This window comes from Dermacentor andersoni, chromosome 2, assembly GCF_023375885.2.
Source record: "Dermacentor andersoni chromosome 2, qqDerAnde1_hic_scaffold, whole genome shotgun sequence".
Taxonomy (NCBI): Eukaryota; Metazoa; Arthropoda; class Arachnida; order Ixodida; family Ixodidae; genus Dermacentor; species Dermacentor andersoni.
In genome coordinates this window covers 24002526-24025960 of record NC_092815.1, presented here as the reverse complement: position 1 = coordinate 24025960, position 23435 = coordinate 24002526, and the positions used below count along the sequence as shown (strand labels likewise).

Genomic DNA, 23435 nt, shown 5'->3' with positions numbered 1-23435 from the left:
GGGCATTTTACTGGATGAGTGGAGGTGCAAAAATGAATGGTCTGCATGGTACAACCACCTGGTGGCACGGAGCTCACCCAGACAAACACACAGAGCTAATATAGCAGTAATCAAGTCTATTCTACTTTGTCACTGGTGTAAATTTTCGGCAGGAACATAATCGTGGACACATTGCCTGTTTGAACATAGAAAATGTTTCACATTAGGTTAGAGCAGTAGTAGCTCTGTGTTTGGCTTGCGAGGCTCTGCGCCATCAGGTGGCTGCACCGTGCAGGCCGCTCAGACCGCTCAAACCACTCACGTTTGCACTAAAGCACCCTCATAACATCGGTAGTAGTATGGAAGGTCTTAATTTACGCCTCCGCCCACCTGTCAAAATGCCCAGCTTGCCTGTGATTACCAGAATACTGGACGCGCTCGGCACTGCGACAGAACATCGCACTGCACAGCGCTTGGATAGCTCTCGTGGAGCATCGGTGGCCAGGCGGCGAGCGGAGAGATTGGAGAGGCTCCATGACAACCGGAAGTAGATGACATGATGTCGCATTGTGATGCAGAGCCAGTAAAGGCGGAGCTTAGCCCAATTTATTTGGCAAACGAGTTGAGGAGACAATGCATGGTTAGGGAGCAGAGTAATTTGTAATCATCTGTAGCTCTCAGCATCCATAGACGAAGCATCTAAATGAAGCGTCTTTAGACGCTTCACTTCAGCTGTGGTGCTGTTGTTTTAATGGTGCTGTACCCTACGCGTCTACAAAATTTGTCCAAGCCATTTCAGGACCTTTTAATTAATTAGGACGGCGTTCAAGCACCTACCTGGCCGACATTTTGGCAGCGTGGCATATAAGATGACCTTTAAATATGAAGTTTCCTTATGCCATCTCTCGAATTTGTGTAAATCAATGTTTAAGTGGCATTGTTGACGTTATGTGTTAGACTTCTAGCTTTTTGAACCCCAAGAGTTATTTTGAAGCCTCTGCCGAGAGGTTAATCAATTCTGAGGCCAGAACATTTACTGCAACTGATGTCGTAAGTGAAATGTTGCATTGCTTACAAGATTTCAGCAATTTCTTTCCCCCTGTACATTTGCCGCGCTGGGCACTTCGTGGTTGTCGATCCTGTGAGCTACTGTTTAAACTATGTTGCATTATTGCTGCGATGTTGTCGTTGGCATTGATGCCATCAAGGCATTTTTCACTGTTTCCCACCAGCCGCCTGATTCTTAGTGCAAACTCCATTGTGGGTATGTGCCGTACGTCTCCTTTGTGCCACTGACGCTGCTTTCATGAGCATGACAATGAAGGATTTAATGTGAGCACACTGCCATCTTGTCAAGAATGATTTCTATGTGATACACATACTGTCATCCTCGTCCGCTACAGTATTGTTTGTTTGGCCTCCGAAATACATGCACAGGCATTAGCGCTGCCCTGAGACTGTGTGGAGTGCAAAACCTTGAATTAATTGTCCAGCATATTTGTTGAACGATAGCATTGTGGTTAGCACGCCCAACTCCCAAATCAGCACTGCTTGATTAACATCAGTTCGAATCCCAGTGATGGCTGTTGTAGATATGTGAGTAAATACAGTTTATAACATGAGTTTGTTTTATGTAGTTACCAGCCAGAGAAGGCACCTTGCATTTCATTCCAAATCATGCTGTAAGATTTTGATGTGAAACATCTTTAAAATCAATCAGGGGTGGTCGCTTGCTAAAACCGCATGTAACAAAAACGTGTTATTGTTATCACTTATACCTTTGCAACAGTACTATGCACACGCCTTGCTTTGGTATCATTGTCTAAAGGAAAGGAGCCATTACTAAGTCATGCATGGGTCGTGTGTGCAGATATCACCATTGTCATGCCACCCATGACACATTTGGGCCTATATTTAGCCTTGCATACGGCATTCAGAGAGGCATAGCTCGACAGTACATTTGTCCATCCAAGCAGGAATGGTCGCGTTTGAGAGCGCTCACTGTGCCTTAGTAGGTATAATCTATCAATCTCAAACTGTTGCTTATCGGGTGTTATAAGGCCTACAAGCGTGCAATTTGTTGCAGAAATGTAATCATTGCTCAGGTAGGGCCCCCCTGCATCCGATGCATAGAGTGCTGAAGTGGCGTGAAGAGATTCGGGCAGCAAGGCAGATGGATATCCAACCCCCTTTGTCTACGATGGAACTTGTCCATCTCTTTAGAGAGTGCAGGTGCAGGAGATTAAGGCAAATGAAGGAGCCCCAACCATCTACAGGGAAGTTGCGTGTGCCATCAGTAAGGGGGTCATTTATATACCCTAGTGCCCAAACACCCTCCGAAAAACAAATGAGCCCACTATAAATAGGGAGTGAGCACGACTGAAAAATTTGACCATAAAACCCCACTAGCTATAACATAAGTTAAGCATGTAAGCTTTGTAATGCTTGAATAAATGTAATATTTATTTGGTTATGTAATTTCTGTACCCTAGTATCCACACACCCTCGAAATGTTTCAGTTACCTCACTGTGGCTGTGTCCCTGACATACAACCTGCCCAAGTTTTTCTCCTATTCTCCTATTTCAAACTTAATTACAAAGCTACAAAACAAATACAATACAATAAACAGTAAATAAACCAGGTTAGTCACTACATAATTCTGTCGTGAGCATTTGAGCCTAACTTTATTTATCAACTTGCAGCAAGGAGCCTACAGCTTTGTTCAAAAGACCATCTGCTCTTTGTTTTAGCTTCCTGAATTGCCCACCAAGTTTAATCTATATTTTTGCATACTCGCAAAAGCAATGGCCACTGGGGGTGAAAGTCACACTAAAGCAGTGCTTCTAGCAGAAGCATAGATCTTGAAGCCCATAGCACTGGCACAGCAGTATACTTCACCACCAGATAGCACGACTGCTCCATCAGTTATGATACTTCTCCACTTTTGCTTCTGCCAGAGGCACTGCCTAGTTGTGACATGTATAGAAAGCCAGCTGATGTATATCATAAAGGTGTATCTGAGTGAACACAAAAAGTGGCAGGGGATTGTAGGAGGTGAAATGAAAAAGGAGGTGGTTGAAGATATAATGCAGCATGAGGAGACGAGGACAAAAAAATACACAACAGGATTAGTGCCGCTGTGTATGTTTTCATTCTCTTCCAATCACGCTGCTTGTATATATATATATTCAAAATGAACGAACTCGTGCAAATCAAGTTGTTGCTACAGCAGGTAGGCTATGAGTGCAGAAGTACTATTCGGCCCAGATGATAATGACTTCATTGTCTAGTGACTAAGATGTTTATCTAAAATGCTCAAAATGTGTTTCAGAGCCCCTTAATGTCTGGGCCTTAAGCCTCAAATATGTGATGAATGACTTGCTAGATAAAAATAGATGTTTGACATATAAAGACAACAGCTGCTCAGCACAGGGCACGGCTATCAGATACAAGGAACTGGCAAGCAACACAGCACAGCAGTGGTTATTGGGCATATCACCTCAGAAAGTCTGTTGGGCCCTAAAGATTATTCCTGCACAGTTATAGTGAAAAGTCACATATACAGGCAGAGTTGACATGTGTGAAATAGTCATGTGAAAGTGATCATGAATCTTCACAAGGTATATGTGTGAAAACAGTGCCTCTTACTAATTGTTGCAGTAATATCTGCACTCAGAGTGGACACGGAGGAATTTGGCCTTGTGTTAGGAACAATTGCCATTTGACGTTGCACTTGTGGAATGCCGTAATTTCTAATTGCCCACAGACAGAACACTTGCGCACATGTTTTTCTTCAACCTGACCAGTAGAAGCTTGCACAATGAACATCGCAAATATTTCACAACAAGAAACTAATCACAATCACACGGCTACTGGAATTGCAACCGCTTCTTTTTTTATAAATAATATCAACACTTTAACTTTTCCTTGAAGACTTATACATGCCTCTTCTTTCATCTGACAACAAACACATGCTCTTTCACAAACAGCAGTGACCGATGTGAATTCATGCTGGTGCTAGTGTGATGATAGCCGAATGGTTATAGTACATGGCCTGGTATCCTGTAATCCCAAGCCAGATACTATTCGAAATCAGATATAATTAGAAAACAGGAAGGATTCCGTGTTTGAATCCCAGTTCTACCCAAATATTGATTGGCATTTATTCTTCCTAAATCTTCAAGTGGTGAAAAATTCTTGCCAATTACTCATGTTATTCTATATTGTACCTTTAAAGCTTGGAAACTATTTTAACTTCCAGCATTGTGATACAAGTGGCACTCGAATTCGTGGCGAATCCCATTTGCTCCTTGTCGGAGATCCAGGTGAGTTTTGCAGCTAATATGTACAACTACCAAGCCCTAGGTTGCTATTTTTGTTGTGCTCCTGAAAAGGGCCGTGCATTGCTTTTTAATGCATTAGCTTAAGATACCTCAGGCACTTTTCGTAGTCTATGTATGTATGTTTCTATCTTTGTATCTAGGTATGTTTATTTGTATCTAACCATTCTCCCACCTACTTGAGTCACTGAGTAGTTTGTTGTTGAATGGGTAGCGCGTCGAGCTGCTGTGCTGAAGTATTGGGGTTCGAAGCCAACCATTGAAGCAGCTTGGGTCACTGAATATGTGGCAATGCGTACATATGTCCCACTCTTCAACTAACCTCTTTCATGCCAACATGGGTCACTGCAGATGTGGGAGTGGGTCGGTACCATGTTCAAAGAAACTCTTTGACACCAACTTGCAGTACTGTAGATGCGGGACTGGCTAGGTACTGCTGTTTGAAGAAACTCTTTGATGCCAACTTGCAGCTCTGGCTATGCTTCACTAGGTCAGTGCCAGTCTCCAGTGGACCTCTTTGATGCGAACTTGGGTGACTGGGTTTGTCACAAGAGTTCCTCAAGAACAGCAACCTGACACATAAGCAGGCTGCGCCACAAAATGCACTGGTTGTATAGGCCACTTTTCAATGAATGCCCTTCACGCCAACGCTTTAGTGAGCTGTGCCATGAATGCACTATGGATTTGCCGCTCTTCTGTGAACCTCTCACTAAGTTGGGTCACTGACGATGTGCCACTGAGTGTGTGACAAGCGAGAGAGCAAATCTCAGTGTCTGCAGGCATTGGCGTGCCATGCTTCTCATCTTGGAGGCCACTAAGTGGTGCAGTGTGTCCGTCCAAAAGGAAGCATGACAGAGGAGAGCGGTTGCCGTATGGCACATTTTTCATCATTCGCACACACTGGTGTGCCCTGCATTTTGGAGGCCACATGTAGGTTTTGCGGTGGCAGCACTAGATGGCGCTGAGTATATGTAGGGAAGATATGTAGGGAAGCACGAAAGAGGAGTCCCGCTGCAGTACGTGCCTCTTACATAACTTGTTTTGACGGTGGCAATACGATATGTCGCTATATTGATTCAATATTAATGCATTACCTTTGACAGTCATTGTGAGATGGGTTCTGCTGCAATTTTTTTAATGTGGTGAATGCTGTGTTGCATCCCCGACTTTCATGCATGACATTATCAGTGGCTTCAGGGGAGAAAGGTACAAAAAACTAAAATGATAAATAAACATGTTATTTTATCTGTTGTTCAGTCGGCATGTGGCTTCTGACATAGCAAATAAACCTTCCCCATCGTTAAACAGGGTTCTCATAAACCTGCAGGGAGCCCACAGTTTTGCTTGCAACATTACCTACCATTTCCTGGAACTATTTGAAGTCTCTGTCACCATTTGTGCTTATTATAATAATGCATGAAGCATGACATCTTTTGATAAAGCTTCTTTAGACATTATGACCAATCACTCCTTACCATCAGTACTACTTTGTCACCTTGCTGAATACAAATGGTAAGCGTCCATCACATCAAAAAGTGCATAAAAGGGATCTAATCTTGCATTTCTGACCTTGAGTGACAATTGCTTTTTTTGTGTTCTACCAAGTCCCCCTGACTGGACAATGCTGTCATTTGTTGCTAACGTTTCTGTATCCAACGATGCTGTGCATTTGCATGCTCCATTGCCTTTTGCACCTATAAATTCTGTGCTGTCACTGTGAAAAAATGTTGCAGTTTTAAATGTTGGTCATTCCTTATAAACAGAAAGTTCTATGTGCGCTTCAGTGTGATAGGTTTCGCTCATGCTTGAGTACAACAGTGGAATGAGTTGGGAGTGTGGTGGTGTCAGCTACCATGTTTTCTTAACTTAGCTACGTCCAGACGTGACAACTCTGTGCACTGTGGCCCAGTGTTAAAGACATCTGCACAATTATCTCTCCGAGTTTAATTACATATAGTTTTGCTTTTTGCCTGCTCTTATGGAAGCATCTTTATTTACATGAACAGGAACAGCCAAGTCTCAGTTCCTGAAATATGCAGCCAAAATGAGTGCTCGTTCGGTCTTGACAACAGGGATTGGCAGCACTAGTGCCGGCCTTACTGCAGCTGCAATCAAGGTAAGTTGGCAACAATTTGTTCCACTGTATGGAACGAATTCATATGCAACACAGACCAAGAAAGAAGACACGACACTTCGCCATGTCATATGACGTCACTTTGATGTCATATGCCATCAAAGTGACGAGGAAAGATGTGGGGGGAGCCAAGCTTGAATCGGAGCAAGCAGAGCTGCGTGCACCCTACTTCTTTATCTGGTTTAGAAGGAGCAGGAACGAGCCCCCAGTGCGGACTTGATCCCGTTACCTCGTGCTCACCTGCCCTCCCATCTCCATCACGTCGCTTGTCGCTGTTGTGCACAAGATTGCTCCCATGGGGTTCATACTAGAAAAAATACTCATGATGAATGTCAGCCAACTACTGTAGTGCCATACCACGTGCCTATCATCGAAGCGACGGGAGCTGCCATACTTTGTGCCTATCATCGAGGTGACAAGAGCTCCCACTTCTTTGCGATGAATCAAGAATTCGACACGGTAGGTGACTTCAAGAAGCACCCAGCCATCTCCGCAACGAATCAAGAATTCGACGTGGTTGATGTCATCATCCGCTCCACCTGGTTCCTGCCAACGAGGAGTCGCCAAAAGGATTTAAGGGAGCACTGGCCCATTGTGAAGAGAGAGTCGCCTCCAGCCGCCCAGTCGGTCTGATGTGCTCTTACAGCTACATGTACGCTATCATCCACTATCTGTAAATGTTGTATAAAATTTTTCGTTTCTTCCTCGTCTGCAGAAAGAGTCCGTCTCTCGTCCTCCACCCCAAAGTCACAACACTACCCTGCTTATCCATCTTGATGAAATGTTTAATTTCTTTCTGATGTAGCATATTGCACCATAAGCTGCAGCCAGCATCATATCTTTGGTTTTTGTATATGCACCACTTGTTGAATAACTTGTGACAGCGCTGATTCCAACAGCTGCAACAGCTTTTATTGACAGTTGGGTCTTGGGGATCAACAGTCCACAACAAGTATCCCCAGATGCCAGCTATGCCACCTTGTTCGTGATAGTTCTACAATGATACTAAAGAAAAACAATGTGTAATGAAAGAAGTAGCACATGTACTTCCTACATGGCTATTCTGGGTGTTTCACATAGTTTGAAGCAAACCTAGAAGGCTTTTACTCAATATTTAGAAACAACAAAGCCCATGTGTTGGTTTAAAAGGGACTGTACAAAAGAGCTTCATTTGGCTCTCATTACTTGCGCTTAAGAATCTAGAAAAAGTGATAATGTAATAGGTAACCTTATAACAACAACTCCGTTAGGTACTTCTGAATGCATTCTTATATCTTCTAGAATATTAGGGGAATAAATGGACTACAAGATAATATTCTGAGTTGATCGAGATAACTACATACAATTTGCAAATGCCAGTTTCATCCATCAACAAATTACTATTTGTTTAGAGTTCATAAGTGGGAACCAAAAGTACATGTTATTTTCCTTATACAGTTTCAACTTTTGACAAAGTCTTATTTATTTATATCTCCCATCAGCAGCAGAATCAGTTCACATGGCAAGTGTATCTTGTTTGCTGGTATGAGCCACTGCGTTTGCCTTTAGCATGCTTGTGTTGAAGAGTCATGATGACACAGCTTGTGCGTCAACCATGCAGGATGGTGGGGAATGGCAGCTGGAGGCTGGAGCTTTGGTCCTGGCAGATGGAGGTATCTGTTGCATCGATGAGTTCAACAGTATTCGAGAGCATGACCGTGGCAGCATTCATGAGGCCATGGAGCAGCAGACAATCAGTGTGGCGAAGGTGTGCTACTTCAGCTTGTTCTTGCTGAACCCTATCCACATGAGCTTGCAAGACAGCACAGTGACTTAGCAAGTAAAAGATATTCCTAAAGGATGCACATTTTCTAAATGAACAACAAACACTTCCAACCAGGCTACAGATATCTTTCGTAAGTAATATAAAGAAAGTCAGATGACAGCAATTTAATAGTCATTTTGGAAATCACTAAATCTACCAAGTCATGATCATTTATTCTGAAATAGTTCTTAATTTTGATTAATTAAGCTAACATTAAAAACTTTTGGTTGGCCATGTATGTCTCTGGGGTACTTAAATAAGGTAATCTAATTCAAGCAGGTTTTAGTTGATTCAAACTTGTTTTTTCCCTGAGCAAATACCTTTAAGATTAGGTGACTCCTCTTAGCGAAAAATGAGTCACGCGGTGACAGCACATGCTCATAAAGCAGTAGATAATCATGATATGGGGGGGGGGGGGGCTCCTATGCAAAATTATCTTCCAAAATCACGTGCTGACAAAACAGTCACCTATACAGAAATATTCTGAAACACACAGTGACTCAGGTGACAATATTTTCTCTAGCACTATATGTGTGTAATGCGATTTTATTGGGTACTTTTGAAGGAAGCATATACTCTGTGTGTGTACATACCTGTCTATATATTTAATCAGTGTATAAATTTTCCAGTAATATAAATTTAAGGTTATTCAAACCAGCATCTGTGGCCCTTAGTAGTGCTCAGTCTGCGGTCTCAGACCACAGACTGAGCAGCTAAAGGTCAGGTGCATGGTTTTAGGTGAACATAGCCAGTTTCTCAGTGGCTAGACCTATAAGTTAAGCAGTTCCTCATTCCTGTACTTGTACAGTTGAACTTTACTGTAAGCGTACACGCTGGTATTAGTGAGAAAAAGTTTTGCTATTGGGTCTCTGTGAGAGAAGTGCAAATGTAATGCCTCTGATAGGCCAGCAGAGAGTCTCCTGTTGATTTTGATGGATTGTTAGTGGCTAGCCATGGCGACTTGCGTTCCCCCATAATTAAAGCATGTTGTCGCCCCAGGTGCAAAACCTGCAGGCACCTTCAAAGTGACATTAAAATTAAAAGCACTGCAAATAGTTATACACACGAAGTCAAATCTAGCTTCACTTGTACAAGTTTGGATGTGATTTATTTGCTTGAATGTTCCTTCTGTAAGAAACAATATATCATTGAAACGGGACAATCAGTGAACGTCAGATTAAACTGACATTGCGCGAACACAGCTAAAGAGCTTCCTAAAGCCGTCACCAAGCATTTCAACCAACCAGGTCATAACTTTGATGAACTTAAACTCTACATCTTCAGTCAAATTTCCATTTTGAATGAGAAAGAAAATACAGAGAATCATACCTCATCCATAAGTTCAAGACATTGCAACCAATAGGCATAAACGTTTCAAAGGGAGCTTTAGAATCTATTCGCTATGCTAAATTTCAAGCTATAAGCAACAAGACTTAGTTTGGTTTCTTAGCGTTTTTTTTTTTCTCCTTTTCTTTTTTCTCCTTTCCATTTTTTTCTTTTTATTTATTTATACCATTTTAGCATTTTTCTTTTTATTTATTTATTTTTCCCCCCAGGCACCCGTTTCTGCCGCTCCATCTATTATCTCTTTCAGTGACACTATAGCCCACGACCATAATAGAGGGCTGCTGTGCACGCCATTGACATCCCGGCTGACACACAAGCGTTGACATGTGATTGACAGACGGCCGTGTCCCTGGCTTTGTGCACAGCACTCCTTTATTCTCAATTCGTTACCTTCGCTGCTAACACACCTTCGCTCGTTGCTGCACGCACCCGCCTTACGACCTCTCCCCTTTAGAAGAACCCCACCTATATATACCGTGGCAAGGAATGCATATGTCGCCTTGAAGAAGACAAGTCCACTTGTCGAAACGTTGGCTCCTGCTTTCACCTTGTTCTCGTTTTGCTCATCATGTTGATACATGGCACATAAACAGTGCTAAGGTGCAAATGTGCTTTGAACCATCGTCAATATGCAGCTGTGCAATATACATGATCATAGGGGATCATCATGTTGGCTTGCCAGCTGCAGGTCAGCCAAGCCAATCCATTGGCCAAAATGTGCATGCATGTCCAGCTTCAGTTACCATTGACAATCCAGCACTCACGTTTTAAGCGGTCATTCATTTTTTTTCTTGCTCACCTGTTCTTCTCTCTTTCTTTCTTTCGTGGTCGCATCTCATCCTGCCTCAACCTTTTATGTTACAGGCAGGCTTGGTGACCAAGCTGAGTACAAGATGTTCTGTGCTGGCAGCCACAAATCCAAAGGGCTCGTGCTCAGCAGATGGGGTAAGGAAGCTGAATTCACTAGCTTGCATGTGATAGGAGGGCATTCATACCAAGGACGAGCCAGGCTAGTTGTCAAAATTTGTACCATTCCCAATGAGAACAAGCTGAGCTCAAGCATATGAAAACCTACACGCACAGGTTTGACTTCACTACATTGTGTAAGTTTGCACATAAGTTATATAGGTGTTCATCAGAGTGATAGTACTGCTCTATTTTAATGCAAAGAGTACACTTTTCTCAGCTAACCTTATAGTTTTGAAGCCCTGCAGCAAAATTATTAGTACTAAAGTTAAACAACCTCTCATTTTAGATTTTTCATAATGTATTTTCTTAAACCCTGTTCTGAAACAAAGATATTCAATAGTACGTATTTCTGGCTGTTTCATTGTGTATATGTTTCTTTGAACAAATAAATACATTCGGTAAATTTGGATTGTTCTTGCAGAGAATACTCGATAGCAAAAGGCTTAATAAATAGTCAGATAGAAGATTAATCAATCTCCTACACCATGCACCCTTTCATATAGGCAATGTCCACATTGCACTCACCAGTAACAGCTTCCTCTGGATAACAGAAGCCTATTGGATATAGAAAGGATACATAATAGAAAAGATACAAAAATAAATGTAGGGACATGTGTAAATGGATAAAATAAAATGGAGGCGCCCAATGTGGCAACTGCTGAGGCAGCCAGCGGGGAGGCATAAATGGCTGAACAAAGAACTCCACCAGCTGGGCGACACGGAGGCAAGCAGACGCAATCAGAGAATGGAGGAATAATGAGTTTATGATCAGGGGATGGTTGGTTATGTACAATGATGTGACAAGATGTCACAGGGTGTAAAGTGGTTGGCTGGTAGAGGCGCTACATAACTTTGATACTGAAGCCAAAACTGCATAAATACTCACTACACTAACAACATATACTTTTGCAGGAGCTGGATGTGAACACTGGCATTGCCAGTCCTTTGCTTAGTCGATTTGACTTAGTTCTTGTCTTGAAGGATTCTCATAATCAAGACTGGGATCGACTGGTCTCCAAATTTATTCTCCGAGGACAAAACCCACTTGGTGAGTAAAAAAAAATGATGTAAAGCCAATATCTTCATCAAATACACATACATTCCAGTCGCAATAATATTCATACTCTTTGAGAGACACTGAGATTTGTTCAGACTGATGGAAAGATTGAAATATGTGAAATAAATTGACACGAAATTTTATAGAAAGTATGGTTTATTATAAAAATAACTAAACACATGATGGAAACTTCTGTACTTAATATGCTTTTTACTGGTAGGTTGCTTTTAGCCCTTATAATCGTTAACAGTTGTGAAGGTATGTGGCAGTGTTGTAGTTTGTAGTCTGTTATTGATACCTCACTTTTTTTTTACTATGTCAGCTTATTTTTTCTTCGTAGAGCATGTTTTATGATTTCCATATGGAGCATTTGCTCCTCAATATCAGAAAAGGGGTGAGATCATCGTGCTAGATTTGCTGAAGTGGTTTTAAACATTTCCAGGTTGGTTAGTGGTGGCACCTCTACCTTTCTGAGTTAGCGCTGCTACTTTATTCCGTAGTAACGAAGTGCTCATCATACTTGAACATTAAGCCTGATAATATTAGTTACAGTGAAAGCAGTTAAAGGGGTCCTAAAGCAAGTTTTTTCAGACCCGAGTCACACACTGAAATGTGTAACAGGAACCGACAGTTGGGCAAGTTGATGTACCTTCATCTTGTCGTACAGCGATACCTCGGACTCATTTGGCATGCTACTAAGTGTGCACATGTTTTCTTGGTTTCCATCCCCGTTGCAAGTGAACACAGACAGACGACACGCTGGGTCAGTTGCTCATGCTACTAATTATGCGCCTTACAAAGAGGCGCTTAAATATAGTTGCACGTAATCACGGTTCCACCGGTAGTCGGTTCGCAATGTACACCATACAGTGTTTGAACCCACCTCCCAGCTTCGAATTGCAAGTGGAGAGATGGCTTTTAGCTGCATGTGCTAAGCATCATGGCAACTTGCTCTCTTGCAATCACATGTAATCAATATGCTTCTAGGCATAATGTATATAAAACCTGCGGGAGTGAGATAGAAGTTTTGATGCCACAGTGTGGATGATTTCGCCCATAGAACAGCGTTACTCAGATGCATCAGTCAAACCTCCTTGTCCCACAGCCACTGGCAGTAACACATGCTCATGGCACTGGAAAACCTTTCTAGACTTTTTTGTGTCATTCAAGCTGTGATGACACTCTTGCGACACAAGGAAAAGGATGAAACAGTCAAACTTCGATATAATGAACACAGATATAACAAGTTATTGGATATGAAGAAGTACATCCAAAATTTGGTTGACTGTGCTTTATTTCTATAGGGTTTTCTGTCATAGCGAAGCAGAAAATGCAGGATCACACACAGTATCATTTATAGTGAAGCAATTCTTTATGTGCACATGGCTAACCATATACCTTCTGGTGGCAAAACTGTCAATTACTGCCGCCAACCGATTTGTAGATGCCTAAATTTTTGGACCAGCACAACTCCTGTGGCATCGCTGCCCACCCCTAGCACCAATCAATGATGGCAATAGCCAACATTTCGGACACCACACAATGTTTTGGACATGTACCACACGCACAATGTTGCAAATGTAGTGGCCATTTGCTGCCATGTCTACCAGGCACTAAACCAGAAGTTTACTGGCTGACTATTGATGAAACAACTCTAGTTATAACCAGGTTTGAGTTAGCAGCTTAAGCACTGCTGCTGCAAAGTGGCTGGTAATAAGCCATCGTAGGAAGCTTGCCGTTAATGCGTTTGCACTCGTTGACCTTAGCGATAGAGTGTGAGATTATGTGCATGGGCATGACTGATCGACGTAGTAGTAGAGTATCCAAGTGTGGGTCCCCTCCATGTCAGAAAAGTCGAATGACGTCAGCAATGGTGTGGCTTGGTTGGACTGCAGTCAGCAAGCCACCGTGTCTACCCGTGTAACAACACCTATTGTTACATATCCGAAGCAGTGCAGAGTTCATGTATGTAACTTATTGTCATTCCTGTGCCTTGCGTCACCACGGCAAGGTGTCAACAAGCCATCGAAATGTAAAGATGACATTTTTCTGGCCTATTGGAGGCACCTTGCTTGCGTTTCCTTTACATAGATGTGATCACAATTATTTTTCTGCTGATATCTGCACATATGCTTATAATGAATATCAGATATAGTGAAGCTGCTTTCGTGCCTAAATGCAACTTCATTATAATGAGGTTTGATTGGACTTGTTGTTTGATTGCAGGGTAGGGGAATTTAGGAAACACTGGCATGTTATGCAAGGTTCCGCTAAAATCAATGCCATAAGGTTATCTAATGGCATTGATTTCTCCTTCTCTTGGTTTTGATTTCTCTGCACTTCTTGAAGTTGTCCAGAACTATCTTTCAAACATGCTGCAATACTCTTTGGTGCTTGACATGTTAAAAATTACCAGATGGATCATTAAAAGTGTCATATGCTTTGCATTTTCCAGAAGAACGGGAGGACACTGGATATTGGTCCATAAGCCGAATGCGCTCCTACTTTTTGACAATCAAAACTCTCACTCCCAGGTTGACTGAAGATGCTCAAAGGTAGCAGTTTTTTTCTATTTCTGGTAGTGAGGAGTTCAGATTTTCATTGAGCTTACTTGGTGGCTAAGAGCAAGAGCTCAGTACTAATTAAAGTACTTTCCTTCTTAGTTTCTTGGTTGTTGCACTAAACTTTGTCGTTACAATATTCTTATAGTTATTTTTGGAGCAGTTATTTTCATTTCCATCTGTGATGGCCTTGGTTTGCTGAAAGCAAACTATCAGCAAACTATCAAACATGTGAACGCTTGTCACATCACTGTAGCTTGTAGGCTTGGGTGAGTGTCAGTTGTTTTGCCCAGATGAAATTCAAATTGAAATGTAATTAATGTCAAACTGAAGCGCACAATTCCAATAGTTGATAAGTTTACGGAAAAAATGAAGAATTCAGTAGCTTCGATTTCCTCAACCCGCAGCAAATAGCACTTCAACATTTGCAATAAATGTGCATTCTATGTAAGCTATTGTCACTCACCCATACTCTACTGGTTCACAACTGCTGCTTCTTTACAAGCTTCTTATTTTATCCTTTGTTTCATTTCTTAAAAACAACTTTTTTGCACTGCACAAATGTAGAAATAATGCCATCCTGCCAGTCGACCTTGAATTAGTACTAGCTTTTGTTAGTGTTCCAGGTATAAGAGCCAAGTACTATGTGTAACTGCAAGGACCCCGTTAACTAAAGAAAGATTCAGTGCTATGTGCTTTGTGTAATGTAGTTAGTCTAGCTGCTTTTGTCAGTTGGCTGTAAGTGTGATGGCTCGGGCACTGCTGCAGCAGCTGTTACTTTACCTGAGCACAGCTAGCTTCTTGTGGTGTCAGTTGTTCAGCAAGTATATAGTTATTTGCATCAGAAAATGATTGCAACATGCCCATCTCAAGTGTCATGTGTCTGTTACCAATGCTAATTCATGGTGTATTGGTTGCTGTTATAGAGTTCTGCAGGAGTACTACAGATGTCAGAGGAGTGTAGCTCAGCGTGATGCTGCCAGGACAACACTGCGACTTTTGGAGAGTCTAGTTCGACTGTCACAGGGTATGAAGCCATCAGACTATTTCTTTGTATCTTCTACATGTGAAATATTTGGAAATGTGCAAAATTTACTGAATATGTGAAATTATGCTAGTACATTTCCTCGCACATCTTGTTTGACCCTTCACAATACGGCGTACATCACCCTATAAGTGGGAATAAAGCTGGAGTACATGAGCTGGTGCCGCTACCCTTGCAGCCATCTTTTCCTCACTACATCCTTGCTGTTTGCAAGCCTACCCCTAGTTCAGTGGTGCTATGAGAGTGAGGACCAAATTGAGTAGGGCAACCTAATATAGTGCAGAAAAGCCTACTTTCAGTATTTTGCATTGGCCCCTATTGTGTAAGAAATATTAAGTGAGCATAAATATAAATATGGTGCCACAATTAAAATTTTAGCAAAAACCATCGACGATGATTGCCAATGTAAGCAAATAGCTGAATGCTTAAAGAAAGGTACTATTCGTTTTATCAAAAGAATGGTGTACTTGATGACATATATTTGTTGCAGTGAGAACACTTAGGTAATGTTTGTTGTTTCATTGCGTAATTCTACGGAGTACAGAGCTGTTAACCAGCACGTCCATAGCAGTAGAATAGGTGGACAGCATGCGCACTTCAGAGAGCTATTACTGTTGGCGTTCAGCAGTGAACGCACCCTGCAACATGAGGGGTGCATGCCCTTTGCGAAGGTGTTTTTTTTTCAACCTGCTGCCATTAACCTTTGTCCAACAACCTCTGACTTTCTTTTTCAAAAGCGCAAAGGACAAGGACAAGATGAGTGCACAAGAACAACACAAGTGACCTCATCCTTTGCGCTGTTGAAAAAGAATGTCACACCAACTTGCCCAAGCTTCAACAGTGTCAACCTCTGACCACCAGCCACCGACCACGAAAACAGACGAAAGAACCAGAGAAAGCTTTTCACTTTAAAATAATGACCATTTTAAAAGTGAACTTGCTTATCTTGAAATAATTCAATCCATGTGAAAGAATCGAGAGCTGGGCAAGTTGGTACATTCTGGAAGGCTAGAAACAGCACACAAAGGACTTAGGACAGTGAGAACACAACACAGCCGGCGACTCGCAATGCTAGATGCTTTCCCAATAAATATCCAGTTGCGAGTCTGCACCCATGTTGTGTTTTTGCTGTCTTTTATGCACTCTTTCTAGTCTTCCAACGAAATGTTTACAAATTACATATTGAAAGCATGACATGCACAAATAATGGCTGTGAAATCCTAGAGTGCATTTTTGCCCCATCCTCCAAGTGCGACAAACTAAAAAAATATTTTTAGCTAGTGTACTTGCTACCCCTGCCTCATTTGAAGTAATATTTGTGGACCATTACTTAAGTATTATAACTTATACTTGGTTTCACATAAACTGTTTGCGCCTAGTACAAGTTTTAGGCTCATGTTATGCAGTTACAGTATGGTCACCGAGCGTCTTTAGTGTCAGTAATCAATAAACTCCTCAAGCTAGTGCTTAGAGGTGCAGCTAAGATCCACTTTTGTAATGGCCAATGACTGCAAAAGTAACAGGTGGACAAGTGGCGAGATATGTTTATTTTGTTTTTGGATTGATGTGTTAATCCTGAATGGCTGATTGTGGTGTCACCAAGGAAGTCTGTTACTGTTGTGTAAGCTTTGCCTGTTCGAATGTATTTAAATGTTTAGTTAGTTCGAGCACAGTATTTAAATTTGACTAAAATATTTCCGATAAAGGTGCAGCTGCAGCTTTCTCAGCAGAAAGAAATTTAACGCCAACTTGCTTATACTTCATAATACACAAATGTGTGGGCTCATAGAAAACTACTAAAATTAAAATAATTTAAAAGAAAACAGCTTGCCCTTGTCTGCTGCTTCTGAGTATTGCAGGCTAACTTGGATATATACAGTAAAACCTCACTATAAGTTGAAGGGCGAGCAGCAATTATTTTGCTTATAACCATCGTCAGCCTCACAGGCCAACATTGTATGCCAGGGCGGCAGACAGTGTTGGCCTGACTTAAAATGAAAGCTTATGGATGATGTAATATATTAATCTCTGGTTTTAGGTTGTGAAGTAACTGTCACGGTAGCGATGATAGTGAACTCACATAGGATCAAACATCATCCATGTCACCCCATAGCATGCGGAATAAGGGCAGTGTAAGGCAGCCAATGCAGATGCTGTAATAAAAAACATGCCTTTGCCTGTAGTGAAACATTGAGTTGAATCTGAATGTCTGCATTCAAGCCTTTCCCATTTAATTACACATTATAATCTGCCAACAGGTCATGCAAGGCTCATGTTTCGAGAGGAAGTTGGTGTCCAAGATGCAGTGGTCGCTGTGGCACTTATGGAAGTGTCCATGCAAAGTTCAGCTCTTGTGGAAAATGTTGATGCATTGCACACTGGATTTGCAACAGACCCGGAGAAGGAGTATCGAAATCAAGGTAAACTGTATTGTAGTGCAACATCTTTGCTTTTTACTGCAGCCACTTTTAGTTTTAGAAATGCACTCATTCGAAATCCCATGTGCCTGTGAAATCCTCCAAGACAATGATCAGATACGCAGTTTCTGTGCCTTTATTGCACCTCAACAGCAGCATTGGTAATAATGAGAAACACTCTAGTGATCTGTCTCATGTACATTTGAACATTGGCCTCTTTCAAAGGCAGATACTTGGCATGTGGGCTGGCTTTGCAAAGTGGCATGTGGCTTCTGAAAGAAACTTTCTCACTAGCATCATTTGATATTTTACTTATGTACAGTTGGCATCAAAAGTTTATGAGGTGTAAGTTCTATGTGAATACTAAATTTTCCTGCAGTTTGTTCCTTTAGGCTGTCCAAGGGGACACCAATATGTGAACCACATATTTCACTCTAGGGTGAAAACATTAATCTGTATCAGGCTGCGAGCCCACAGTTAGCTGAAATGTAGCCCTCTCGTAGATCCCATGTCCTGTAGCAAATTTCTAATGCTAATATTATGTGTGATACGCATGTACATATTGGGAAAACACAGGGAAGGTGGGAGATGGAAATTCAAGATGATGAGCGAAACGAGAACATAGTAAAAGCGGGAGCCAACATTTCAACAAGTCCACTTGTTGAAACGTTGGCTCCAGCTTTCACCTTCGTCTCGTTTTGCTCACCATATACATACAGGTATACAGGATGTCCCAGCTATCATGTAACAAGATTTAGAAATATGCAAATGCCACTAGCGGGAAGAACCAAGGTAATGTTGTTTGCTGTCGCTTGGAGGTACTCAGATTATTTCTTGCATTCTACCTAATTATATAATTAGTCTTAAATGATTAATGAACTTCTCAAATATTATAATTAGATTAAAAGCATCAATCAGAATATTGTAGAGCAAAATGAAAAACTTGCAATACAGTTTTCTGTTGCCCAATACGTGTTACATAAAAGTGTTTTTTCGAGCATGAAAAAAGCCAGCGAAAACACTCAAAGTGCTTTGAGTAACCAGACGCACAGTAATTTTGCATGTATTAACGCGATAGTGTCAAGGGCCCCCGTGTCACAAAAGGTCCAGTGTCGGCATCGGACATCGCTTGGTGAAAAATTCTGAACCACAACCATGCAGGCCCGTGTGGTGCAGAGGCGTTACTGAACTAATTGAATTTCTCAAAGTAAAATACATCCAGCAATCATAAAGTACGACCTAAACACAATCTGCAGACGTGATAGCGTCGGAGTTTAATTTTAATATTGCAGAAAATATAATTCTGTTACACGGCAATTCAAACATAAACCCCTTTTCCGAGCGGCTCAGCCTGCTCGGTTCCTTGTAACAACACCATCGCGCTCACCTCCACACGAAAGCTGTGGTTGCCGGGAACCGTGACAAGCAGTTGGGGATCTTCGAAATCTATCACATTCCACTCTTAAAGGCGAAGCTTAAGCATCCTCTAAATTTTTGTGGCCTTCTTTCACACTCGGGAAAAAGCTTTTATGTCGCACGTATTGAGCAAGAGAAAGCTGTAGTGGGCTTTTTTCATGTTGCTATACAATTTTTTCATTGACACTTTTCATCTAACTACTAATATTTGAGAAGTTCGTTAAATTATTAGTACTAATTATGAATCAGATGGAATGCAAAAAAAAATAATCTGAGTATATTTCCAAGTGATGGCAAACAGCATTACATTGGTTCTGTCCAGCTACGTGGACAAAGAGCAGGCTGTGTTGAAAGAACGGCAGCGGGAGCGGGCCGTGCGTCGTGCATTCGGCTGAGGAACATGCAGCATTGGATGAAAGCCGCCAGGAACTTGCTCGAAAAAGGGCTCATCGTCGATGTGCCAACCTCGCCGTGAGGGAGCGTGAACCTGAAGTGTTACGACAACGAAAAGCCGCAGATCTCGAGCTTCACTTGCACCCCTCTTCACAGTAGCGGCATAATGTGTCTCAAATGCTAAAAAAACTAACCGACTGCTCCCCTAGGGTTGCACAAGCTTCGCATGCACCCTTGTTCCTGGTAGGGGTGGGGCTATCATTTTTTTGCATTCTACTTAAAAACATAATCAATCCTAATTAATTAATCATTTTCTCAAATATTATAATTAGATGAAAAGGATTGATCCTAAAATTGTAGAACAACATGAAAAACTCCCGATACAGCTTTCTGTTGCGCAGTACGTGCTTCATAAAATTGTTTTTCCAAACGTGAAAGAAGCCTGCGAATACACGCAAAGTGCCTCGAGTGGCCAGTCGCGCGGCAATTTTGCGTGCATTTGTAGGCTTCTTTAAAGCTTGGAAAAACACTTTTATATAGCCTGTATTGAGCAACAGAAAGCTGTATTGGGAGTTTTTGATGTCGCTTTACAATTTCTCATTGACACCTTTCACCTAATCATAATATTTGAGAAGTTCCATAATTAAGACTAATTATCTAATTAGGCAGAATGAAGAAAATAATTTGAGTATCTCCAAGTGATGGCAAACAACATTACCTTGGTTCTGTCCAGCTACATGGCATTAATATATTTTTAAACTCTGGCTAAAGTTAGCTGGGACACCCTGTATACATATTTACAGGTCTGATGATATTGCAAAGCTCCCTTCAAAGTTACATTGTGCTTGCATTGCTGCACCTTTCTTGTTCTTTCAGCAAAAGTTATTCTGACCCGTCTTGGCCTTCTTGACATCCTTGACGAGGAACTAAGGCACTGCAGTAGGAAGAGTTACCCATTCCACAGGAGCAGTGATCACTCCCAATTATCACTACAAGACAGGAGCTGCAATGAGCACATACGCGCTGCCGAAAAACTGAACCTGTCTTCTAATGACGATTTTCAAGATCAGTGTGTTAACACGGCTGGTCGTATCAGTGACACATCACAGAAGAGTAACACAGGGCAGCTGAAGTCGCATCATGATGAAGCAACTAAGAGAGCTCGGAATCTTGGCATATCTAGAATGGCTGCATGTGCAGAATCCCACAATAGTCGAAAAGGATCAAAAAGTGCAAAAGAAAAGCATCAAAGCGGCTCAAAGAAAGCACGGCACAGTGTAGTTAGTTCAGATGAAGATCGGTTGGAAGGTCTTAACAGTGAATGTAGCACTAGTCTCCACAATTCACTTCATAAACATTGTATTGCACTGAAAACGAAGAGGCGCACTTCGGAGGCACATCAGGCTGAGGAAGCATCAGAGGAGGGTGTGCCATTTGCAAGAAATACAAGTGATGTCTCCCCCAAATCTGATGTTCATCAAAGTGTTGACATTGCAAAGCTACTTAAAACTTTTGTTCGGAAGCCAAAAAATCAGGCCTCAGCACATGAGAGGAGGCCTTTCTTGGGGGTGAACTCTCATGCTGAAGATAACTTGCACAGAGTGGTACATTCCTCAGAGCAAGTGGCAGAGCATCCTGCGACATCATCAGGGGACTCAAGTGAAGGTGATAAATTGACACCCAGCCATGAAAATCGCATTCAGCCTTCCCAGCAAAGTGTCACTGACTGCACACTACAAAATACCTCAGGTGATGTCAGTGTTTTGAAGGAGCAAGATTGTGCCTCATCAGAGAAAGCATCAAAGCAGAGACCAACTACTTCGTTCAGTAGTGCACAAGAGAAGTTGAAAAGGTTTGCGCTGGTGAAGACATGTCAGACATCGCCACATAGCACCACTTTGAAAGCTGTGGCAAATGGGACTGTATTAATAAGTAGCTCTTCAACAAACACCACAAGTCCATCTGAAAATGCAAGCAGTTGTGTCTACAACACACTGTCATTTCTTAACCAAAGTAAACCGTCAACGCAGGAAGTCACCGCAACACACACTTTAGGAATTGTCAATGATGATGAACTTGGCCTGAATGATGATGACTGGATGTTTGACCGTGTACCTTGTGACAAACGTCGGCGGACAAATAATTAGTAGCCATTTCAGTTGGCTGATGGATAACATAGTAAATTGATGTGGTGTTTTGTGTGTAAGCTGCAGAAACATGCGTGTGAGGTGCTTCGCCATGTTTCAGGTGTAGGTTCCTGTCTTCTGATACTTCTGTACAAGTTGTCATGGCCGACATGACTGAATGTAAGTGAGTAACACATCTGTATAAGTTACATTTCAATACGTTAGTGAACATGAGCATTACTCCTGCATAACATACACAGTGTGGTATGTTAGACTTGTGCAACCGTAATGTATCTGCTCTTGTCTTTCATGTGGCACATTGTTCTCACTGTATTTTGTTCAATGTCAATCATCTTCTTTGAATTACTTAAGAGGGTACACCACCCAAGTGACAGCAGACTCAGGAGAGATGAATTACCTTTGCATTCAATGGCACATGACTTATAGGTAATTCAAGTTAATAAGGGTTTCAGATCCAATGTCATCAATAAATTCTACTTAATAGAGGTAAGAGTAAGAGGCTTGTTTTTATGATTGATTTCAACAGCTTGTTTAATGCTAAAGTTGCTTTTGCATATGAAGGACATTCTGCTTTCTGCAGCATAAATTGTCACATGAGAATGTTTCTTGAATACTCTCATTCTAATACTTAAGTGCTCCCATTTAAGCCTCTTTGTTTACATTTTGCTTGCTTTATGTGAGCATAACTTATTCTTGTGTGTGTTGTGTACCTAGCTAGCAGAGGGTCATGAGTATCAGTGCATAAGCAGTGACACCTATTTATGTATATAAACCCGAGCTGCATTGGGCTGTGTGTCTTATCGTATTCATATTGGTGTGCAAGCCACTGCCGAATAAATGTGTCTTCTGCCTGGTGTATGTCTGGCCTCTAACAGTGATGATAAGGATGGCTAAATAATCCACGGCAGTCTTGGATGTGCAGAAAATTCAGGCATCTTGCCAGACACAAAAGAAAGTACAGAAGCCAGCTAGGTGCTCATGAAACACCTGCTGAAGTTCTGTCCAGCAACAGGTAACCTGAAAGCCTACATTGAATGCTTCAATGCATTTGCTAGTGTCAACAGTTTCACTCTGATATGTTTATCACAGTGCTGAGGAAAAGTGCCTATGTGACCCTACACAATTTGGTGTTTCCTGAGACCCCTGGAAAGAAAACATATGAGCCGCTGAAGCAGTTGCTTCTAAAGTGTTACCCACCAAAGAGGTTTGTTTTTTGTTGCAGCAGAGCAGTTTGGCTTCCACAAATGCACACAAGAGTTGGCAGACAACATTATTGTACAACTGAAGAAGCTGGCAATGAATTGTGAGGTAGGCATATTTTTGGAATGAAGCACTGTGGGATCAACTGGTTGTGGGAGGGCACACAGCGAGGATGTCCGATGCAAGCTGCTGGCTATTGAAGACAGCAATAACATAGGAAAAGGCTTGCACCATGTCACATCTGTGGAAGCTGCCGAAGAACATGCAAAATTGGTGTGATCGGGACAGTTTCAGCAACGACCGGCCATGATTAACCTTCATGGCAATGTGTATGTCACATTGCATTTGAAAAACATGCTGAGGCAGGGCGCACCTCGACCCAGTCTCCTCTGGACACCAACTGGCCATGGGGAAACAAGCTTCGTCAGAAAACTATGTTGTCTCGAAAGAGGATGGCTGGACTACACAGTGGACCACTGTGCTTGAGATGTTGGCAAGAGCATTGACCCCAATGCTGTCATCGAGACACTTTAATTGCTCTAAGATAAGGCACTTGGCTAGCATGTGCAATACTAAACGGAACAGTTTTGTTGAAGAAGATGAAGTGTCGAGTGTTCGATTGTAC

At 41.9% G+C, this 23435-nt stretch overlaps 1 protein-coding gene across 1 annotated transcript in view; it reads left to right on the top strand.

The window, feature by feature from the left end:
- The window catches only part of LOC126542777 (uncharacterized), a 41898-nt gene extending 19430 nt beyond the window's left edge, over positions 1-22468 (top strand). The window contains exons 9-17 of the mRNA XM_050189835.3: positions 4242-4305; positions 6327-6436; positions 8055-8201; positions 10470-10550; positions 11487-11622; positions 14087-14186; positions 15119-15219; positions 17496-17657; positions 20340-22468. Of these exons, the coding sequence (XP_050045792.2) occupies positions 4242-4305; positions 6327-6436; positions 8055-8201; positions 10470-10550; positions 11487-11622; positions 14087-14186; positions 15119-15219; positions 17496-17657; positions 20340-21610 (2172 nt within the window). The 3' untranslated portion in view covers positions 21611-22468. The remainder of the gene's footprint in view (positions 1-4241; positions 4306-6326; positions 6437-8054; positions 8202-10469; positions 10551-11486; positions 11623-14086; positions 14187-15118; positions 15220-17495; positions 17658-20339) is intronic.
- The last annotated feature ends 967 nt before the right edge of the window (positions 22469-23435 follow it).